The 23188-nt window shown below is 36.5% G+C and overlaps 1 protein-coding gene across 3 annotated transcripts in view; it reads right to left on the reverse strand.

The window, feature by feature from the left end:
* CD86 (CD86 molecule) overlaps nt 1-9005 on the reverse strand; it is a gene marked incomplete at its 5' end in the record, with an annotated part of 62356 nt that extends 53351 nt beyond the window's left edge. For 2 of the 3 annotated variants that reach the window (XM_079922022.1, XM_079922019.1), the window contains one exon: nt 8760-8779. In XM_079922022.1, the coding sequence (XP_079778148.1) occupies nt 8760-8762 (3 nt within the window). Of the gene's footprint in view, nt 1-8759 lie in introns of all 3 variants that reach the window. The other variant, XM_079922020.1, reaches the window with a different exon arrangement.
* Nucleotides 9006-23188: the final 14183 nt, after the last annotated feature.

Consider the following 23188-nt stretch of genomic DNA (forward strand, 5'->3'; position numbering starts at 1 on the left):
CCCCCCAGAACTGAATAAGCCCCTGATATCAATAACTAAGTAGTGTTTAAAGGGATCATGCTGCCTGTATGTGTGAAAATTCAGCTGGAGGCATTAAAGAGCCTGGGTTTGAGCCTGTTTTCCTTTTTTTAACTTTTATTTTCTGGCAACCATGAACACTTAACCAGCCAGGGAATTCTCTTGGAAATAAAGTCTTGGGTGAGCCACTGAATGGGCACATTAACTTTTCTACTCCCTACTGTCTAAATTCTCCATGTTCCTTGAATTTCCACCTTCTCCACTGAGCTCTCAATCAAGTTCTCCCCTCGCTCCCAATCCACTTCCTTCCAACCCCCCGGGGGAAGATCATGGGAACACTCCCAACTCAGTCAGAAGAGAAGAAGATAAGTGGCCTCTGCCTTAGGATCTGGTTTCCATAGGGAAGTGTCTTGCTGGGTCCACACTTTCAACCCCCTTAGCTTCTGTCTCCCAGCTCTCACCTGTCTTGTTCCATCACTCACTTCTGTTATCTGAGGGTCTCAAAGGTGTTCTATGTTTGCCACTTCTGACTTAGAGTCTGTACCCTGCTGCTAGATGACTTTTTACCTTGATTTCATCCTCCTTAGCAGAGCAATGAAATCCCTATTTCTAAAACCCACCAATCTAGAGGTAATCACTATGACTATTTTGACGTATTTGCTTGCTATCTTGTTTCTCTGCATTATTTTCTTTATAATTCCATAGTCTTATGTTTTTTTCTGTCATCAAGAAGTCATCATCAACTTCACTTTTAGTTTACTTAACCATTCACCTACTATGAAAAATTTAGGTTGATTCTTATTTTTCATTATAGTAAATAATGGTGTAATAAACATTTTTGTGCACAAATCTGTTAACATCCCTGACTGTCTAATTATATAGATCCCTAAAGGTGAAATTATTAGAACAAGATAAATAAGTGTATTTTTATGATAAAGAAAAATGATAGTTTATGTATCTTCTAGAATTAGAAGTATAAATTTGAATATGTTACCCATGATGACTAATGAGCAAAAACGTCTTTATAAATTAAAAGCAGATAAACAGAACTAAAATATTTGAGGTCCAAAAGGCTACAAAGGGGGTTTCAAGGACAACTTCATGAAGACACTCACTTGATTACCAATCACAGGACAGGGTTTCATTTTAATGTTTTTGGCATCCTACCTCATATAAATATATTTTAGGTGGCTTTTTTGTTTGGCTTTCACCTTATTCACTTGCATTGAGCCTGGCCTTCTCTTATCTATAATTAGGAGGTCTATTATAGCAACTTTTGAGTTACAGGTAAAAATCCATTTGCTAGAACTGAGTCAGAAAAGGCAGAGCCAAAGAAATTTAAGACTTCATTTAAAAGATAGGAAATAATAGATTTTAAAGAAAAGAATGTGAAGCCTAAAATATTTCATTTTCACAAGACTCTACATCCATTATAAATTCTTATAACCCTCATAGCATTGGTGAGTACCAGTAGCCTCATTTTACAGATGAAAGCACTGAAGTTCAGGGAGCTGGATAGCTTCCCCAAGGTGACATCACTAATAAGTACAAAATTACTTATTAACTACTTATTATTTGACACCAGCCCGACGGACTCAAAATGCTGGCACTTATCTAAGACACAATACTACCTACAGACAAACAGAAAACAGACACCTTTGTGCTCCTGGGGAACCCCACACACTTCACTCATAAAAATATCACCACATTTGATATATTTACCACTAAGCTGAGCTCTTTCAGGACAGAAATCATATTTGCTCGTCTTTGGTATATTTCAAATGTGTGGCATAGTGCCTGGAACAAAGGTGCTGAATGAACTGAAAAAATTACTTAGAACATAGAGAAATAGGCAGTGGCCAAGTGTGCTTGTATCTGAATTTTTAAGTCTCTTGATACAGCGTCTTAAATTGCTTTCCAGAAAAGTTATAGCCATTCACAATCCCACAATCAGTAGTATATGAAAGAACCATTCTTCCTGTATACTCTGAGCATTAATACCCCCATCCCCTAATGAAATATAAATTATTAATTTGATAAATGAATATATCTCATTGGTGTTTACACTGGCATTTCCTTAATACTTAGTGAAGATGAAAATTTTGTCTTTTAAAATTACATTTTAAACTGTTTATTTTGAAATAATTAAAGATTCAAAGGAAGCTGAAAAAATGTGTACAGGGAGGCCCTATGTACCCTTCAACCAATTTCCCCCAATGGTAATGTCTTGTATAACACTAGTACAATGTCAAAATCAGGAAACTGACATTGGTTTAATCCACAGAGTTTATTCAGATTTCACCAGTTTTATGTTTTATGTGCACTCCTCTGTGTGTGTGTGTGTGTAGTTCTATGCAGTTTTATCACACGTGTAGATTCATGTAACAACTGCCATTATCAGGATACAGAACTGTTCCACCACCACAAGGCTCCCTGGTGCTATCCCTTTGTAGCCACACATACCTCTTCCTTTCCCCACCACCCCTAACTATGGCAACCACCAACTTGTTCTCATCTCCGTGATTTTGTTGTCTTAAGAATGTCATATAAATGGAATCACACAGTAGCATTTTGGGATTGGCATTTTCACTTAGCCCTGGAGATTCATTCAAGTTTCTGTGTGTACCAGTAGTTCTTTCCTTTTATTGCTGAGTAGTATTTCATGGTATATGTGTAGCACAGTTTGTTTAATCATTCACCCAAGGAAGGACATTTTTCCCCTTAGTTTTCGACCATTAAGAATAAAGCTGGTATGAGTATTCATGTACTGTTTTTTGTGTGAACATAGGTTTTCATTTCTCTGGGATAAATGCCCAAGAATGCAATTGCTGGGTTATATGGTAAATGTATGTTTAGTTTTGTAAGAAACTGCCGAACGCTTTTCCAGAGTGGCTGCACCATTTTACAGTCCTAGCAGCCACGTATGAGTGATCCAGTTTCTCTGCAACCTGCCAGCATTTGGTGTTACCATTATTTTTTACTTTAGCCATTCTGATAAGTGTACGATAATAGCTCACTATGGTTTTAACTTTCATTCCCATAATGGATAATGATGTCGAACATCTTTTCATGTGCTTACTTATCATCTGTATATCCTCTTTGGGGAAATGTTTTTATGTCTTTTGCCCATTTTGTAACTGGATTATTTGTTTAACTGTTTAATCTGATAAGTGAAAACACCTCATTGGTGTTTCTTCAATGTCTACTGAAAATGAACATTTTTTTGTTATTTGTATATTTTTAAATCACTTAATTATTAACGGCATTGGATTGCTTTTGTCACTTCATAATTGTTGTTTTCCATTCCCAATTAGATTATAAAAATTGTATGTCTGCTTTTTCTTCTGTATCCTCCATACTGCCTTAAAACTATCAGGTTCTTGATAAAGATTTATTGTTTACTCGGTTGAAAATAGTTGTAAGATGGAGGTGATGATCTAGGTTTATCTTTTGGGTACTTATTTATTTCAGGTTTTACCCCATGGTTATTTCCTGGCTGCTATTGACTAATTCATTTATTTTGCTAAATGTTCATTTAAAAAATTTTTATTAGATCTTTTAGTAGAGTCAAACCTGATTAATTTGATCCCCAATAATATAGAAGTGTGACATTTGCATTGCTTGGCCAATAATATCCTGAGGCTACAGAAGGCAAATTTTAAACTCACTTTGACTTCCAAGCTTTCTAAGACAATGCTTTAATACTTCCCTATTCCAATTCTACTATGTTTTTTCCTGCTTATTGACCTAAGTTATAATAATCCCCCAAATTCCACTCAGGCTTGTTTTTTCCTTTACATCATTAGGTTCACCACAGTCTTACAACATCCCCCTTACAACATCAGATTCATCATAGGGTTCATCTCTGAGAAGCTTTGAAAAACACATTTCTTATGGCTTAACAAAAGAGAATGGAATCTATGTCAGTACCACAAATCCAACATGTGAAATGACAGCTGCAGAAAGTAGAGGAGACTCCAGGTCTGGCCGATTGACTCTAGGGTGTCTCCGTGTGGCTCTTTATGGACAGCAGAAGTGAGTTTGGTTCAGTGAAGAGGTCCCCTTTCATCACCTAATGTTTTGTGGGAGTGATCTATCTGCTGTCTCTGTTCTCAGCTCTCTAAGATCTACCCCCTCTACTCAGCTGGGCGTGTGCTCCACAAAGGTCACCACGGACCTCTGGACTGACATTTCAGTCATTTTCCTACTTCACCTTTCTGCAGAATTTGACACCGTGACTACCCTCTACTTTTTGAAATATTTTTCTCCTTTTAGCTTAGGTGACCTAATCCTTTATTGGTTCCTCACCAACCTCTCTGAGATATTTATTCACAGTTTCTTTCTCTGGCTATTTGCACCCTCACCAAAGGATTATGTACACCCACCAAGTGTATTAGTTTGTTAGGGCTGTGATAACAAAGTACCACAAACTTTGTGGTTGAAACAACCCTCCTTCTGAGGGTTTTAAGGGAAGGATCTCTTCTAGGCCTCTCTTCTTGGCTTGTAGATGGCCATCTTTTCCAAGTCTCTTCACATGGTCTTCCCTCTATGCATGATTCTGTGTCCAAATTTCCTCTTACTTTTAAGCATATCAGTCATCTTGGATTAGGGCCCATCCTAATGACTTCATTTTAGCTTGATTATCTCCGTAAAGACCCTATCTCTAAATATAGTCACATCCTGAGATACCATTAAGAAGAATGGTATTTTCATATACTACTGATTGTGGGATTGTGAATGGCTATAACCTTTCTGGAAAGCAATTTAAGACTCTGTACCAACAGTCTTAAAACATATAAATTTTGAGGGGACACAACCAACCCTTAACCCTTAGTCCCTAGAGTCACTTTTTCTGTATCTCATGTGCTCAGTGTAGAAATTTGGTAAATATGCTTTGTCTTTCCATGAACATGTCCTCCTCTTTTTTTAAACTGAAGTACAGTTGATTTATAATATTATGTTAGTTTCAGGTGTACAGCTGTCCTTCTCTTTCTTGCATCTCTCCCCTCCCCTGGTTCCTATGACATCACTTTTCTCCTGCTCTGTTCCCATTCTCTCTAGTCCCTCCTTGGTGTCTACTATGGACTCTTTATCCTCATCTACCTCCTTAAATGTCAAAATTTTCCAGCTTCCATCCTTGGCTTCTTCTCAATTCACCATCCCCTCTCCCTAGTGATCTCACCCACAACGAGAATTTCAACTATCACCTATACTTGTGCTGAAGCCTCTTAATGTTTTCTGCAGCCCATACCTCTTTTTTGAGCTTCACACCTGTATATCCACTTGTCTACTTGGACATCACCATCTAGCTGCTCCAAGAGATCTCAAATTCAGCATGTTAAAAAATGAATTCAACTTCTGTCCTCTTTCCCCTAGCCCAAACCCAATCCACTTGCTATATCCTCCATTTTGTGAGGATGCCACTGTACACTTAAATCTCTCCTTCCAAGCTCCATATCTGTCAAAAACCAAATCCTATCAATTCTGGTATGTAAATATCTCCTAAATGCATCCTCTCCTCTCTCACCCTACCATAACTGCCCTGGTTCTATGTCCTTAACGCCTCTCCTTGAATTAGTTTCCTATAGTCCTATTAGCCTAATAGTTTCCTAAATGAGTTCCTTGTTAACTCAGTTCTGCACTCTGCTGCCCGAGGCATTTTTAAAGCAAATTTTATCGTATTTTTGCTTGTTTATGGTTCTTCAAATGTAGGCTGTGACTTTAGGATAATCACAATGGATGCCTGGGCTTGGGGCAGGGGGGAGAGAGTGTCCTTGTTCTAACCCCTCCCAGTGTCCACCTCATCCTCTATGAGTACTACTTGCCAGGCATCTTCTCACAGCTATACCTGCAATTCCCCCATGCACCCCATTTGTCTACTTAATTACCCAGACCTTGGGTGTTTAAATTATGTTGACTTCCCATGAAGCCCACAGCTGGTGGTCTAAAAACCCTCAGGAGGGTCTCTGAGCCATCTTTTCTCTCCTGTACTAGTTCTCTGCTCCTGGCTTCATCCTTGCATCTAACTTGGCTCTTGGCTTCCCTACCCTCATCCTCCTTTCCAGCATTTAGCTTCCCACTGTGATCAGACTCATTTCCTGGAAGTGGCTGGTCTTGTCCTTGGGCTCTGCCTGTTTCACTGTCAGCTCCCCTGGGAGCCCAGCCTAGGGTTGTCCTGAAAGGCTCAGAGGGGATTGAACACTTCTGCTGGGAAAAAACTTTCCTGATTCTAATCCTAGCATTGACATCAAGTAGCTGTATCATCTTGGACAAATGACCTCCCTTCTATTTCTTAATCCTAACAGTAATAGTAATAAACAACAACAATAATAATAATCACTGAGTACTTATCGAGGCAAGGTTCTAAGTACCTTACATGGATTATCTCATTAAAATCTCACAATTATCACAATTATCCCAATTATACAGTAAAACACTAAGGATTTCAATTGTTAAGCAATTTGTCCAAGGTCACACAGCTAGAAAGTGAAAGAATCCGGGACAGAAACACTAGCACTTTGGTTCCTAACTGTGGCCACTTAACCCCTGCACTGTTCTTCCTTTCACCGTGCAGCTCACTCCAGAGCCATGAGATCCATTTGTAAAATAAGGAAATGAGCACTCTGGTCTCTTCCACATAGAATATTCTATGAAAATAGGCTTATCAGGATCTAGTGATTTATGGGTAGAGTGAGTATATTTTGAGAAGGAGTTAAGAGACAAAAAAGTTAAACATAAAGGGCCAAAGCCCTAACAGTGGAACTCCACAAATTATGAGTGATCACATACCACTAGGTAGCTGACTGCTTTTCTGAGAGAAGCCAGCTATTGGTTACTTTTTCTTAAATATCTAGTTTTATTTTTCTGCCTGCAGATGTGATCCAAGTTCAAAAGCACAAAGTAGAAAATAAAAATCATCTGTATTTCTAACATTGTATGTATAGAGGTATCATGTATAAAAGTAGTAGCAGTGTACATTCTGTTTTTTGTCTTATACAAAATACATTAAGAATTGTTCTACAATAGAGTTTTTAATGATTGCATGGTATTTCATCATGGATGTTCCATAATTAACCAACTACTTATGTTTAGATATTTAAGTTGTTTCTAAGATTTTCCCTATGAGAAACAATGGCAAGAAAAATATGCTTGCACCCTTACAATAAATTCCTAAAAGTTGAACTACTTGGTTAAAAGGCGTATACATTTTGCTTTTGGTATGTATCACTAGATTATTGTCTAGAAAGATTATATTATCATCAACAGGTAATAAGGATATAAATGTTCCTCCCTCCTTAGAAACACATAGGATTCTTGCTTGCTTGCTTTTCAAACAAAATATTTGCCAAGTTGATAAAAGAAAAATGACATTTCACTTTTAATTTGCATTTCTTTTATTTCAGATAAGACTAAATAGTATTGGCCATTTATATTTTAAAATTTCCTGTTCATGGTCAATTTTCAGGCACTGTGAAACAAAGAGAATCTTAACAAGAACAGTATAGACAGTGGCCTGTGGTTCTATAGACATCTGCAGGCAGTGTTAGCATAAGGTACCACTTCTGTGGTTCCACAAAATTATATATTCTGAAATTGCTCACTTCATACGTGGGTAACATTTCAAAATTTCACTGGAGGGAAAAGGAGTCTTTACTTGGAAATTAAATTCTAATCTTCTGAAATAAAAGCAGCAAAGCTGTCTACCAAACCAGTAAGCACTGGATAGACGAGGGTTACGTAGATTTTCAAAGAACAATAAGAAATAACCAGTGACCCCAGCTGCCACCATCCAAGAGAAGGGTGGATGTGACTTCTTCCAGTAAGTCACTGCCATGGGGGCCTGCCGGGACATGGAGAAACCTTGTGGTGCAGGACAAAGTGGAAAGAAACATTTTTACTCCTTATGACCAGCGTGACCTTGAGTTAATTATTTAGCTGCTTTAAGCCACAGTTATCTCATCCATAAAACACAATGATGATATCATCTGCCTGAGAGTCACTGTGAAGATTAAAATTCAGTGAAATCACACTAGTAAACTACACAGCATATCATGCATATTCAATACCTTGTAGCTAACTGAATTACTCTACCTCCTTCTGCTACCTCACCCTGCTCAGAATCTCCCGTGGCCTCTTTGTGACTCATGATCTGGGTTCTGCATTTGCTTTTTACACCTCTTATTCCTCTTCCTTTTCCTCAGCCTCTCTCCTTCTACTTTCTCTATCTCATTCCCCACCCCCAGGCCAAACTGACCTTGGTGTCCATTGAATTTACTCCCTGTCATTTGTTATACTTGTACAGACATTTTAAAATTTCCTGATTCTTGAAATCAGTAACTGTAACATTTAAATATCTGAAAAAAATTTTCAAAAATCAAAATTAAATCACTTAAAAAACCCCCAACAACCAATAAACATTTTGACATTTCCATAATTCTCATCTTTAATTAGTAGTCAAATATCTTCGGTAGACATTTTTTAAAAGCTCTCCTGCCTTGGAGGTATGGGATCATCTTAGAGTGATGGAGCAAGAAGGTGCGAATGGCTTCAAGACTCTAGCTAATCTTCCATAGCATAGATTGCTCTTTCTCCCAGATATTCCTGCTGCATAAATACATCCTTAATACATAATTAGCATTCTTGGGCAGGAAGGACAGAAAACAGTACCATCCTCGATCTCAGCCTGACACTGAGGTCACTTAACTCATAACTGCCTTTCAAGAATAAGAATGATCACTCACCATCCGAGACCCATCTTCACTGGTTTCTGCTGTTGGGGTAACTGTCTGGGCATGACCTCGTTTGTTGTCTGTCTGTCTGTGCTAGTTGGCAGTGGGAGGAGGAGCAACCCCTCCTACACCCCTGAAAGCTTTCCTCCTCAATGACTGTATACTTTGTAACTTTCTTTATTAAAGGCTGTTCCTCTTTTTTTCTACAGATTTTGCCAACACTTGTGGAAGAAATTTAACCCTTTTCTTGCATTTGAATTTGTTGACCTAGGTCTAAATATATTTAAAAAATAATAATTCAGTGGCTTGAGTTCCAGACATGGCATTAAGATGAAGCTGACTAAAAATCCCCCCTCTTGAAACTCCCTCAAAAAGCCTAGAAAATAAGATAATAAAAAGAGAAAAAAAGAAACCCACAACACTCTGCATCTGTAAGATAGAATAAAAGAATGTTCTGTAGATTTTGGTAAGACAATAAAAAGTGTGATTTATTATGAATGTGTATTGGAAGTGGGTAGCCTCCCCCTGTGATTTCCACCACCAGGATGACGGAGGATTTCACTGAACTTCAAGGGCAAGGGAGTGACCTCCTATGAGAGCTGCACAACCAAGGAGGTCAAACAAAAACTACCACTTTTATTATGTCATTTCTACTATAGCCAAAAGTTAGATTGGTCAAAGAGAGGATTCCTGAAATAGAGACCTGAAAAAAAAAAGCAGAACCCTAAAATTAAAAGATGTACTTGAGAGAGAAACATAAAATTCATCAAGTGGAATCTATTACCAGAAGAAAAGAAATTTCCACGTATGAACTAAAAAAGGCACAATTAAGGAACTCGAAGATTTCAGATGGTCAAAAAAATGTTTTTAAGAAAATGGATTTTCATCCAGAGAAATCATTATGAGCACTTTAAATTCCAAAGACAAAGAAAACTAAAAAAAAGAGAAAAAAAATTAAAGTAGGATGACTGCAGAGAAAGTTAAACCAGCTTGGCATCTTAATCAACCCTAAATGTCAGAAAACTACAGAACAATATCCATAGTGTTTTGAGGTAGCATTCTCTGCCCAGATAAGATGCCAGTTAAGTGTGAAGTCAGTAGAAATATATTACCAAGCAGACAAAAACAACAACAACAAAAATACCACCACTAAGATAACCTTCCAAAATAAATTACTTAAATATGTGTGTTCCCAAATAATTAGAAATGAATTAAAATTGAAAGCCTAAGAATGGAAAAGCTATGATTAAAGAAAGAAATAAAACTTTGGTAAGCTTAAAAGCCAGTAAAATATACAGAGATAACACTAAAAAAAATTGTTGTAAATTAGTTTAGAAGATCAGAATGTTAAGAAAAATTATTAGAAATAGATTACCTATATTATTTTTAATGAAGTTTGAAAATAACAGGTGATAGGATTCTGGGAAGATGGCAGAGCAAGAAGCACCAGGAATCTCTCTAACTGCCTAGACAATTGCACTGGCAGAATCTGTCTGATGTAACTATTTTGGAACTCTGTAGTCTATTGAAGGCTTTCAATTTCCAAGGGAAGGCTTGGACTGTAAATTGTGGTTAATTTCAATCAATTTCAGCTCGTGGCACAGGGGAGCAGCTACGCATCTGCCACTCCCAGTTCCACTGCAGGCAATTGTGTACAAGTTCCTGGAGCATCTTGCACACAGCTTGCATGTATCAAGGTGGGCAAAACAAGACCCTGTACTCCAAATATCTGGGATATATGTCCTGATCCCTGATTGCTGCTTCAGGTACAGAAGTGCAGGCAAAGAGATGAGAAGCCGTTTTTGTTGCACCTCCCCAGCCGCCAGCTGAAGTGACTTACAGTGGATTGAAAGGACTGGTGCCCTTCCTCTTCCTTCCTTTTTCTCTTTTTCCACTCTTTGGAGCCAGACATTAAAGACTAGGAAATTCAAAAGCAACTGCATATATGGGGAAAATTAGAAAGTGGGAAAGACAAAGACTCAACAAAGACCTGAAAGGACCTTAAGTTTATACCTCAGTGTGATCCTTGGCACAGAGACAGCCTACAACGATTTAAAAAAACAAAAAGAATAACAAAAAGCAAACAGTGGGAAAGGTGGCTAATCTGATGTCCAGAGTTACCACAGTAGATTCAAATGTCCAGCTTTCAACAAAAAAATCATATCACAATGTATATAAAGGAAAATATAAACTTCCTCTTAGAATTTTCCATTAAAAGGAAAAAATAAATCAACAGAAACTGATCTTGATAAAGACTTGATGGCACATCTACTTTAAAACAACTATCTTAAAGATGCTCAAAGAACTAGAGGAAGATGTGGAGAAAGTCAATGAAATGATGTATGAACAATATGGAAGTATCAATAAAAGAGATAGGAAACCTGAAAAGAAACCAAAAAAATTGTAGAGCTAAAAAGTACAATAACTGAAATTTTAAAATTCACTGGAAGGAGTCAAAGGAAAATTTCAGTAGGCAGAAGGAAGAATCAGTGAACGTGAAGATAAGACAAAAGAAATTGTCAAGACTGAGAAACAGGAAAAAAGATGAAGAAAAATTATCAGAGCCTAAGGTACCCATGGGACACCATGAAATCAATCAACATATTCATTGTGAGAGTCCCAGAAGGAGAAAAGAAGGAGAAAGGGGCAGAACACTTCACAAATTTGATGAAAGACATGAATATAAACATCCAGGCAGCTCAACAAACTGCAAGTAAGACGAACTCAAAGAGACCTACGCTGAGACATATTATGATGAAGTTTCTGGAAAGCTAAATACAAAGAATCTTCAGAGCATTGGTTGAGAAGGACTTGTAATATACAAGGGATTCTCAATAAGATTAGCACCACATTTCTTATCAGAAACTTTGGAGGCCATGGGCCAATATATTCTAAGTACTAAAAAAAAAAAAAAAAGAAAAACCTGTCAATCAACAACCCTATATATGGAAAACCTGTCCTTCAAATGTAAGGGAGAAATTAAGTCATTCCCAGGTAAACAGAAGCTGAGAGAGTTGTTTACTACTAGATTTCCTCTGCAAGAAATGCAGAGAAAGTCCTGTAGGGTGAAATGAAAGCAAACTAGAGAGTAACTCAAAGTTGTATGAAGAAATAAAGATCTCAGTAAAGGTTAATACACTGGCAATTCTAAAAGCGAGTATTATTGTAACTTTGATTTGTAACTCTACATTTTGTTTTCTACATAATTTAAGAGATTAATGCATTTAAAAGACTTATTAGTTTATGTTTTGGAGCACACAATGAATAAAGATGTAATTTTGTAATATCAGCAACTGAAAGAGGTGGTGACAGAGTTGTAAAGGAGCAGAGTTTTTGTTTATTATTAAAGTTAAGCAAGTATAATTCAGATTAGAATGCTACAGCTTTAGTATGTTTAATTGTAATCTCCATGGTAACCACAAAGAAAATAGATATAGAATATGTGTAAAAGAATATAAGAAAGAAATTTAAACATTTCACTGCAAAAAATTCAACTAAACACAAAGGAAGATGATAATGTAGGAAAAGAGGGACAAAAAAGTCTATAAGGAAGGTAGAAAACAAATGGCAAAATGACAAAAGTAAGTCTCTCCTTTTCAGGAAGTATTGATAGTTGGAGACTTCATTAGACCACTCTCCATAATGGATAGAACAACCAAATAGAAGATAAGTAAGGAAACAGAGGACACAGTAGACTGACTAGATCCAACAGACATACATAGAACACTTTACCCAACAACAACAGCATACATCTTCTCAAGTACACTTAAGATATTTTCCAGGGTAGACTATATGTTAGGCCTCAAATTAACTTTCAATAGATTTTAAAGATGTCATGCAAAATATCTTCTCAGACCACAATGGGATGAAGTTAGAAATCAATAACAGAACCCAAACTGGAAAATTCACAAATTTGTGGAAATTAAACAACATATTTTTAAGCAACTGCAGGATCAAAGGGGAAATCACAAGGGATATTAGAAAATACTTAGAGATGAATGAAAACAAAAACAAAACACGAAAACTTATGGGACACAGTGAAAACTAGGACTAAGATTGATATTTATAGCTATAAACACTGATGTCAAAAAACAAGGATCTTTGTTGTAAAGCGGAGACTAACACACCATTGTAAAGCAATTATACCCCAATAAAGATGTTAAAAAAAAAAACAAAAAAAAAACAAGGATCTCAAATCAACAATGTAGTGAACTAGAAACTTTACATCTTAAGAAACTAGAAAAAGAACAAACTAATCCCAAAAATAGCAGAAGGAAGGAAATAATAAAGAATACAACAGAAATAAATGAAATAGAAAAAAATAGAGAAATCAATAAAATCAAATTTGGTACTTTTTAAAAGATCAAAAAAATTGAGAAACCTTCAGCTAGGTGGATTAAGAAAAAAGACTAAAATTACTAAAATCGGTAGTGACCAATGGGTCAAAGAAGAAATAAAACAAAGGAGTCAAAAAGAAACTTTGAACAGACAAAAATGAAAACACAAATTACCAAAACTTATGGTATGAAGCAAATGCATTTCTAAGAGGGAAGTTTATAACAATAAATGTCTAAGTTAAGAAAGAAAAGAAGTTCTTTTCTAACTAGGTCTTTTAAGAATTTATCAGTAAATTTTAAAATTGTGCTATTTTTATCATCTATTTTACTTTTACTCATGTTTTAAACACACTCCATTGTCATTTTTTGCTTTATATGATCAGTTATTTTTTAGCACATTTAATTCTAAGAAAAAAAGATTTTATTTTCTTTCATGTATTCCATTTTGTTTATTCTATTATTTCATTAAATTTTTTGTATATACAGCCATCCCTCATTTTATTGTGCTTTGGTTTATTACACTTTGCAGATACTGCATATTTTATAAAATGAAGGTTTGCAGCAATCCAGACTTGTCAGATAATGGTTAGCATTTTTCAGCAATAAAGCATTTTTAAATTAAGGTATGTTCATTGTTTTTTTAAATATAATGCTATTGCACACTTAATAGACTACAATATAGTGGAAGCATAACTTTTATATGCACTGGGAAACCAGAAAATTTGTGTGACTCACTTTGTTAAGGTGGTTTGGAAACAAACCAGTTGTATCTCTGAGGTATGCCTGTTAATTTCTGACCAATACATATTCCTTCACCTAAAGGTTTTTCTGTTTGCTTGTTTTCTGCTTTTTGTGTTTTTTTACATTTCTTGGGGAGTATGCATACTGGCAATGAATTTTATCAACATTTATCTGAAAAAGTATTTCTCCATCATTTCTGAAGAATATTTTTGCTGAGCAAAGAATTGGAGTTGACAGGGGTTTTTTTACTTTCAGCACTTTAAATATGTCACTCCATTGTCTTCTTACTTGCATGGTTTCTTCCTACTTGCAGGGGGAGAAAAAGAATTACAGTCTGCTGTAATTCTTATCCTTGTTCTTCTGCAGGTACTTTTTTTTTTTTTTTTCCTATTTTTAAGATTTTCTCTTTGCTTTTGGTTTTCAGCACTTTGAATATTGGTGTGGACTGAATTGTGTCCCCCCCTCAAATTTATATGTTGAAGTCCTAACCCCAATTACCATGGATGTGACTGTATTTGAAGATATGGTCTTTAAGGGGGTGATTAAGTTTAAAATGGCTATTAAGATGGTTCCTAATCCAATCTGACTGATATCCTTATAAGAAGGGAAAGTTTGGACCCAAAAAGAGACACCATGGATGATAGTCATGGACAAAGGGATGACCACGTGAAGAGACAGAAAGAGGATGGCCATCTGCAAGCCACAAGGAGATGCCTCAGAGGAAATCAGTCCTGCCATAACTTGATCTTGAACTTGCACACTTCAGAACTGTGAGAAATAAATTTCTGTTGCTTAAGTCAACCAGTCTGTGGCATTTTGTTAGGGTAGTCTAGCAAATACAAATATTAGTGGGTTTTGGTTTTTTGTGTGTTTTTTTTGTTTTTTGGTTTGGTTTGATTTTGATATTTATCCTTCATGGTGTTCTCTGAGCTTCTTAGGTCTGTGGTTTGAGGTATGGCATTAATTTTAGAAAAATTTTGGCCATTATTTCTCCAGATATTTGTTCTGTCTCATATTCTTTTTCTTTAGTCCTCTGGGATTCCAATTACATGTATATTATACCATTTGGTATTTTCCTTCAGCTCTTGGTTGCTCTGTTCTGTTTTTTATTCCCCCATCCTATTTTTCGTCTTATCCGTTTATATAATTTTTATTGACCTACTTTCAAGTTCCATGATTCTTTCTTTTGCTATGTGGTCTGTTGATGGGCCTGTTTAAGGCATTTTTCTTCTCTGTTACTGCATTTTTAAATTGATTCTTTCTTATAGTTTACATTTCTCTGCTAAAATTATCTTCAAAATACCTTTTCCATTAGATCCTTTAACATATTAATTATAATTACTTTAAATCTCCTATAAGATAGTGCCAACATCTGTATCATATTTGTGTTTGGTTCTGATGATTGCTTTGTCTCTTCAGATTTTTATTTTTCTTGCCTTTTTGTATGCCTCTGCTATACAGATTTGTATGTTGAGGCCCTAACATCCAATGTGATAGTATTTGGAGATGAAGTCTTTGGGAGGTGATTAGATGTGGGACCCTCCTGATGGGATTAGTGCCCATATACAAAGAGACACCAGAGAGCTTGCATGCTCACTCTCTTTCTCTCTCTTACCATACGAGGACACAGAGAGAAGGCAGCCATCTGAAAGTCAGGAAGAGAGCTCTCACTGGTACCAAACCAAACTTGGGTCTGCTCGCCCAATGCACAGCAAAGCCAGTCCATTGACACTGGGTTGTGGTGCAGGAAAGTATAGCATTTATTGTAGGGTGCCAAACAAGGAGAATAGGCAGCTCATGTTTAGAATACCTGAACTCTCCAATGACTTTCAGGGAAGGGTTTTTAAACACAGTGTGAGAGAGGGTGTGCACAATCTATGCACAGTTTTTTGGTTGGTTGATGATGAGGTAATAGAGTGGTGTTTCGGGGATCTCGATCATCAACATTCTGGTTCCAAACAGTCTGGGGTTTACTTGCTGGTGGTCCCCATGCAGTTAACTTTTTTCCACCTGGTGGGGTTTTTAGTATCTGCAAAACAACTTAAGGATGTGGCTCAGGATGTTATCTACAGCTCTTGAGGAGGAACTAAAGACTTGACTTTCTTGACTTTGTTTTATGGCTAAACTATTATTATTTTGTTTTGCTTGATTGTGTTTCTTTGTTTTTTCACCTTTTTCACTTCTCTGATTAAATTTGCTCTTTGGAACTCAGGGAAGGCCTAGGAAGCTAAAGCAATTTTATGAAGAAGAGATGGGGAACACAGGGGTGGAGCATGTCCCTGGGAAGGGTCCTGCTTGTTTTCATCATCAGAGTCCAACCATGCTGGCACCCTGATCTTGGACTTCCAACCTCCAGAACTGTGAGAGATAAATTTCTGCTTAAGCCACCCAGTCTATGGAATTTTGTTATGACAGCTTGAGTCAAGTAAGACAGCCTCATAAATTTTTGTTCAAAATCATATGTGTTATATAAAATAATAGATGCTGAGGTAAATATGTTTTGTGCTTAGAGATAAACATGCCTTCCTTCTGCTAGGTCCTTAGCAATGTGGGGATTTGTGTTAAGTTTGTCTGGAGTTGAGTTGGGTTTGAAGTTTGTTGTTGGTATGGTTAACCTCAGTGTACCATAGGCTTCAAATTTCTCTAATGATAACTTGTGTGGGCTATTTACTAGGATTTTTCTCCAGATGTCTGCTCTACACCTGGCTTCATCTCTTTCTGCTTTGAGTCTTCCCTTTGAACTGCTCCCCAGAAAGAATCTGTCTTTTGCAGCTCTCCTAGCTGTATTCCATTCTTATCTTACTTGATGCTTATCAGAGTGGTTATGGAGGAGGGGCATGGGGAAGGCAGAGTTCTCTGATTTTCTAATTGTTTCAGTTTTAGTCAGACATTGTGAACCTGCTTCCTGTGGGCCTTCACTAAATGTTCCTGTCCCTCCTCCAAATCAAGCGCTGGGCTAGAACCTATTCCTGACTTTTTCCCAGGGATGAACATGGCTTTCCTGCTTTTGTCCCCCAGTGGCAATGGGCTTCTACAAGTGCCCTAAGGATATAGTTTTTGTTTTCATTATCCCTGCAGATTAAGCCTTTTGTTCCATAAAGGAGACAGGATAGATGGGTTTGGGCAGAGTTTCTGCAGCAGTTTCTAATCTCATCTACCCATCCCTGTGAAGAAAATTTCCTCAGGATTTTCTCCAGTTTTCCTTGTGAGCTCCTGATGATGTTCTCACAGAAAAACGATGCAAGCCAGGGGCTTCACTGTATCACACTAACCTACACTCAGTCTTTACAATTAATTGTTACAATTTTCCAGCTGATTCTTGTTACTGACATGTGGCATCTGGAGGCATCTGCCCCAGGTAATCAAATGCTCGCATCCTGTTTTTCCGTATAGGAGCTTGTCTCTCCCTAAATTTTGGGTTATATTTTTGCCCTGTCATAGAAATTCTTTTAAGAGTTCTTCATTGGTTTGCAGTTTGTCCAGCATTTTCTCGTTGTTAGGGTGGGAACAACTGTCCTTATAGCTTTCTACATCTTCTGGGGTGAAACTAGAATTAACCTCTATAATTATTCATGTACAATTTCTGGGGCTCAACAAAAATGACCAGACGCACAAGTCTGCTGAATACAAGGTTAGTATACAAAATCAACTTAGTGTCTATATACCAACTGCAAATAATAGAAAATAAAATTTTTTTAAGGATACAATTTGCCATCAAACAATATCAATAGAAATAAACCTCATGAAGATGTGTGGCATTTCTATCAAAAAAAAAAACCCCTTAAAATTTATTAAGAGAAATTGAAAAATATAAAAATAGATAGAGATATTGGAGGGCTCAAAATATAAAAATGTTAACTCCCCCAAATTGACCTACTGATGTAAGGCAATCCCAATTAAGATCCTAGCAGATTTTTCTGGAAATTATCACACTGATTCCAAAATGTGTGTGTCAATGCAAAGAGCTAAGAATAGTCAAGTCAGTCTTAAGGAAAAAATGAGGTAGAAGGACTTGCTCTAGCTGATATCAGGACTTGTTATAAAGCTCTAATTAAAAGAGTGTGGTATAGATACAAAGGTAGGCAAATAAATAGACCAATGGAAGAGAATAGAGAATCCAGAATCAGAGAGACACATGTATCAACACTTGGCTTTTGGAAGAGCTAACACTGCTGAGCAGTGGATAAAGAAATTAATTTTCAATAACTGGGCTTGGTCAATTGGATCCATATGAGAAAAAGAAACTTAACCCACCCTGTACTTCACAACTTAATTCTATGTGGGTTATAGCCCTAAATGTAAAAACCAAAATATAATCCTTCTAGGAGACAATAGAGGAGAATATCTTCATTACCCTAGGGAAGGCAAGTATTTCTTAAATAAAATACTAAAATATTAAGGACATTAAAGGAAAATATTTTAAAATTTATAAATAATAAATTATTAAATAAATAAAAAATGTTTGTTCATTAAACAATATCATTAAGAGAGCAAGAAAGCAAGTCCTACAAATTAGGAGAAGATATTTTTAACCACGGAAAGGACCATATCCAAGACACATAAGAAACTCCTAAAAATCAAGAAATTAATAGAAAAATAAGCAAAAGATTCCACCAAAGCCAAAAATAAGATATCCAAAAGTCCAAAAGGCCAATAAACATATGAAAGTTTACTAGTCATCTAATCAACTTCATTAGTCATCAGGGAAATGCAAATTAAACCACAATGCAATACCATTACACACCTACCCATAGAGCTATACACGAAAAGACTGTCAGTTCCAAGTATTGCCAAGGATGTGGAACAATTAAAACTTTCATACACTGGTGGTGTGTGGGCAAATTTGGAAAAAATCTTTGGCATTTTCTACTAAGGTTGAACATAAGCTTCCTCTGCTCGTAATCTATTGCTGCATAATAGAAATATTGTTTCAGTGACTTAAAATAATAAATATATTTTCTCTTACTCTTTCTGTGGGTCAGGTATTTGAAAGTAGTTTAGCTGTAGGGTTTTTGGCTCAGGGTCTCTCACGAGTTTAGTCAAGATGTCAGTTCTTTGGAAGACTTCACTACAGCTAGACAATTTCCTTCCAGGATAGCTCACTCACATGGCCACTGGAAGGAGGCCTTACTTCCTCAGTGTGTGGGCCTCTCCATAGGACTAGCTAAGTATCCTCATAATATTGCGACTGCTTTTCCCCCAGAGGAGACAAGGAAAAAACTGTAATGTCTTTTATGACCTAGTCTCGGAGGTAACACGGTATCACTTCTGTTATTTTATTCATTAGAAGTGAGTCACTAAGTCCGGCCTACACTTGAGGGTCATGGATTTAGGCTCCCCCTTTCGGAGACAGGAAGGTCAAAGACTTTATGGACGTATATTAAAATCACCACACATACCCTATGACCAAATAATTTGACCCTGAATTATAGAAGCAAAAAAGGGTGGGTGTATGGCCCCCCAAACATTTACAAGTATGTTTATAGCATCATTATTCATAATAGCCAAATTGTAGAAACAAATCAAATGTCTATCAACAATAGAATGCATAAATAAATTGTGGTATATTCTAACAATGGGAAGCTATTCAGAGATGAAAATTAGTAAACTACAGATTCATAAACTACAGGTACATGTGAAACCATAGATGAATCTCACTAATTCTTTTGCTCACTAATATTGAGCAGAAGAGACAAACTTCAAAAACTGTGCTACATTATTTCCTTTATATAAATGTTAAAAGAAGCAAAACCAATCTACAATGTAAGAAATCAAGATGGTGGTTACCTTTGAAGAGGAGAAAGGAGGGAATGACTTCGAGGGGTAATGAGGCGGAGCTTCTGAAATGCTGTTAACTGTTCTGTAACTTGCCCAGAGTGGTGGTTGCAAAGGTGTGTTTACAGTGTGATGGTTCAATGAGCCATACACCTCTTATTTGTGCAGATTTCAGCATTGTTTTATACTTCAAATTAGGAAAATTTTAAAAAGATACCAAGGAAAGAAAAGAATACTCTTCAGGCAAAGACAGAACAGGTTTTTGTGCTGAATTTGGCTTTCAACTAGCCAGTTTATAATACCTGCTCTAGACCAGGGTTGGTAAATGTGATCTTCAGCAGGCCTCAAAGCATATGGGTTACAGTAGCCTTTGGTGGTAGCATAAATCTATTCCTATAGAATTTGGAATTGTTGAATGTTGGTTCTGGAAAAGACCTTCTGGATCATTTGATCCAGTCATTTTTCAAACCAGCCTTTCTGGCAGAGGCAACCCCTTAGATATTCCACAGAACAGTTTCTCAGAACAGTTTAAAAACCACTGATCTAGTTTAACTCCCTTGTGCTACAAATAAACAGGCTTAGAGAGTGTGTGTTACTACTGTGTTATAACTGTTCAGAGTTATACAGCTATTACTTGGTGGTAATGACCTGAGATTCACTGCCATCTGAAGGTACCATATTGTGCTGCCCTGATGGAGAAGCCAAAAGGGAAAATTACACATCTCAGGATCATAGTCTTTGGAGTAGAAACTCTCCTATTGTGTCACTCAAGGTGGTGGCAAAGCAAAGTTACTAAAGAGAAGCTGACGTAGGAGATGTGTTGGAAAGCGTTTCATTTAGGGACTGCGCTAGGGAATACCCTGTTTGGTAACAAATATGTGGGGCATTCTTTTATCCAGCTCACCCTTCAACTAGCTTCTCAACTCTGCCTGCACATTAGAACCACCTGGGAACTTTAAAAAAAAATACTCCTTCCTGGGCCTCCCCATAGACTAATTGAACCAGATTCTCTGAAGTGGGCTGGAAAGAACTGGATATTCTGACCCTCATTGAGCTTTACCAAGATGTGCATGGAATGAGCTCATCATCTTAGAGGAGCTCTGAGTCTGGATAGCAAACTGGGCCTTGACACAAGAGGAAGAAACACTAGAGAGGAAAAAAAAATCCCTCTGGTGGTAGCAAAACTCCAGGCTTTCTGCCTTTGTTGCTATGACCTGAGGACATGGACCTCTTCTCTATGGCTCCAGCCTCAGGAATGCAGCCCCATCCCCCCAGCCCCCCCCCCCCCCCCCACAACCCCAGTTCATCTCTGGTTTCTCTCATAATAAAATATTGAGAGAACCAGATTCTTAGGCCTTTCAATGACAAGTGCGATTAAAGTACATGGGTCTCATGCTTTGGCAGAACATGGGGTCTACCCCTTTGCTCAGAATGGGCAGAACCCAACAGGACCCTTCTCTCAGGGAGGTCACCCTTAGAGATGCGTTGGTTCTGTATTCCTCTGTCCAGCTAAGGGACCCTAACATCTTCCTAATCTGGGTTCTTCTCACCTTTGAACTGTAGAATGCCAGAGCTGGGAGGGACCAAGGAGGTTATCTCATGCAGTTTCCCATTTGATAGATAAAAACATCTAGGCCCAAAGTGACTTACATAAAGTCACACTGAATGCCAGTGGAAATGTCATGACACAAACACACTTGGTCTGATTCTACACCCAGTGCTCACTCTCTTTTTTTGTCTTGAAAGTATTTTTTAAATACCTAAAATACCAAAGATACAGAAAAGCACACAAAATAATATAATCTCACACTTATACTACCTAAATTTAACTGATTTTACCTTTTTAACATATTTGTTTCAAATATTAAAAAGAAAATAAAATGTTACAGATTCAGCTACAGTCCCTTCCAACCCATTTCTCTCCTCCCCCTCTCTCAGGAGTAACAACACTCTAATGTTGGTGAATCCCATTCCGCTGAATGTTTTTATACTTTGTTCTACATATATATGAATCTTCTGTAACACTACATGATATTGTTTTGTGCCTTAACATTTGACAAAACAGTATCTTGCAACTTCTTTATTCATATAACATTATATTTGTAATGTTCATCCATGGTATAGATCTAGTTAATTCATTTTAACAGTGGCATATTATCTCATTCCATTGATAAGCCCTATCTTATTATTTCCCTCCAGTAGAAAGTTGTTTCCAAGTTTCGCACAAATTGCTTTGCAGTGAACACCCATGCACATGTATCTGTGTTCACAAGAGTTGAGAGTTTCTATAGAGTGGAGACCTAGAGGGGAAATCACAAGATCCTAGGATATGTTCACCTTCAACTTTATGAGGCTTTGTAAAATTGTTCTTCAAAGTAGTTGAACCAATTTACACTTCTCACATCTTTACTAATGCTTAGTTGGCTCAGACTTTTACATTTTAACCAATTTGTCAAATGTGAAGCAGCATTTGTTGTTTTAAATTTCCAGTTTTTGATTACTAGTCAAGTTGAGCATCTTTTAATGTTTAATACTGAATCAGATTTCCTCTAATGTGAATTGCCTGTTCATCTCCCTTACCATTGGATTGTGTCCTGCTTACTTTTTAGGAGTTTTTTAATATTTGTTGGTTACAATCTTTTTGCCTTTTAAATGCACAGCAAATATATTTTTCCAGTTTGTGGTTTGTTTGTTCACTTTGTATATGTTGTCTTTTGTTTATAGAACTTTTAAATTTAATATAGTCTTATGTATCAGTCTTCCTTAATGAATTATTCTTTTTGTTTTCTGTTTAAGAATTCAGTCTTTTCTACAAGGTCATATGGGTATTCTATATTTTCTTATAAAAAATTGAAATTCTTGCCTTTAATATGTAGATTTTAATCAGTTTGGAATTTTGTATGTGGTATAAAGAAAAGATACACCTTATCTTTTAATACAACAGACACTAATTGTCCCAGCATCACTTACTTAATAGTTTATAGTTGTCCCATTGCATTGTAATGCCATCTCTGTTATATATCAAGTTCCCATTATTATGGGTGCCTATTTCCAGAATCTCTTTTACGTTCCACTTGTCTGTCTATCTATATGCCAGTGCCACATTGTTTTAATTACTCTAGCTTTATCATTTGAAGAGGCAAATTCCCTCTTCCTCCTAATTTTTCGTCAAAATTATTTAGCTACTTATCACCGTATAATTTCCTTTTAATCTTAGAAATGGCTTGTGAAGTTTTACAGAGATTTTTTTCAGAATTTTGTTAGAAATATATAGAATTTGATTAATTGGGGAAATATTATCATCCTTAGTGATATTGAGTGTTCTTATCTATGAGCATGGTACATCTTTGTATTTATTTAAATCTTTAAAAAATGTCTTCAGTACCTTTTTTCAATTTTCTTCATAAAGCTGTTCCACGTATATTTTTAGACTTATTCCTAGTTACTTTATAGATTTATTGCTATTGCAAATGTATATTTTAAATTCATTTCTTCTAAATGGATATTGTTGGTATATACAAACACCAGTGACATTAGTATATTGACCTTGTTTCCAGCAACCTTTCTTGTTAGTCCTTATATATAATT

This window comes from Stenella coeruleoalba (genome assembly GCF_951394435.1).
Source record: "Stenella coeruleoalba genome assembly, chromosome: 5".
NCBI classification, from domain to species: domain Eukaryota; kingdom Metazoa; phylum Chordata; class Mammalia; order Artiodactyla; family Delphinidae; genus Stenella; species Stenella coeruleoalba.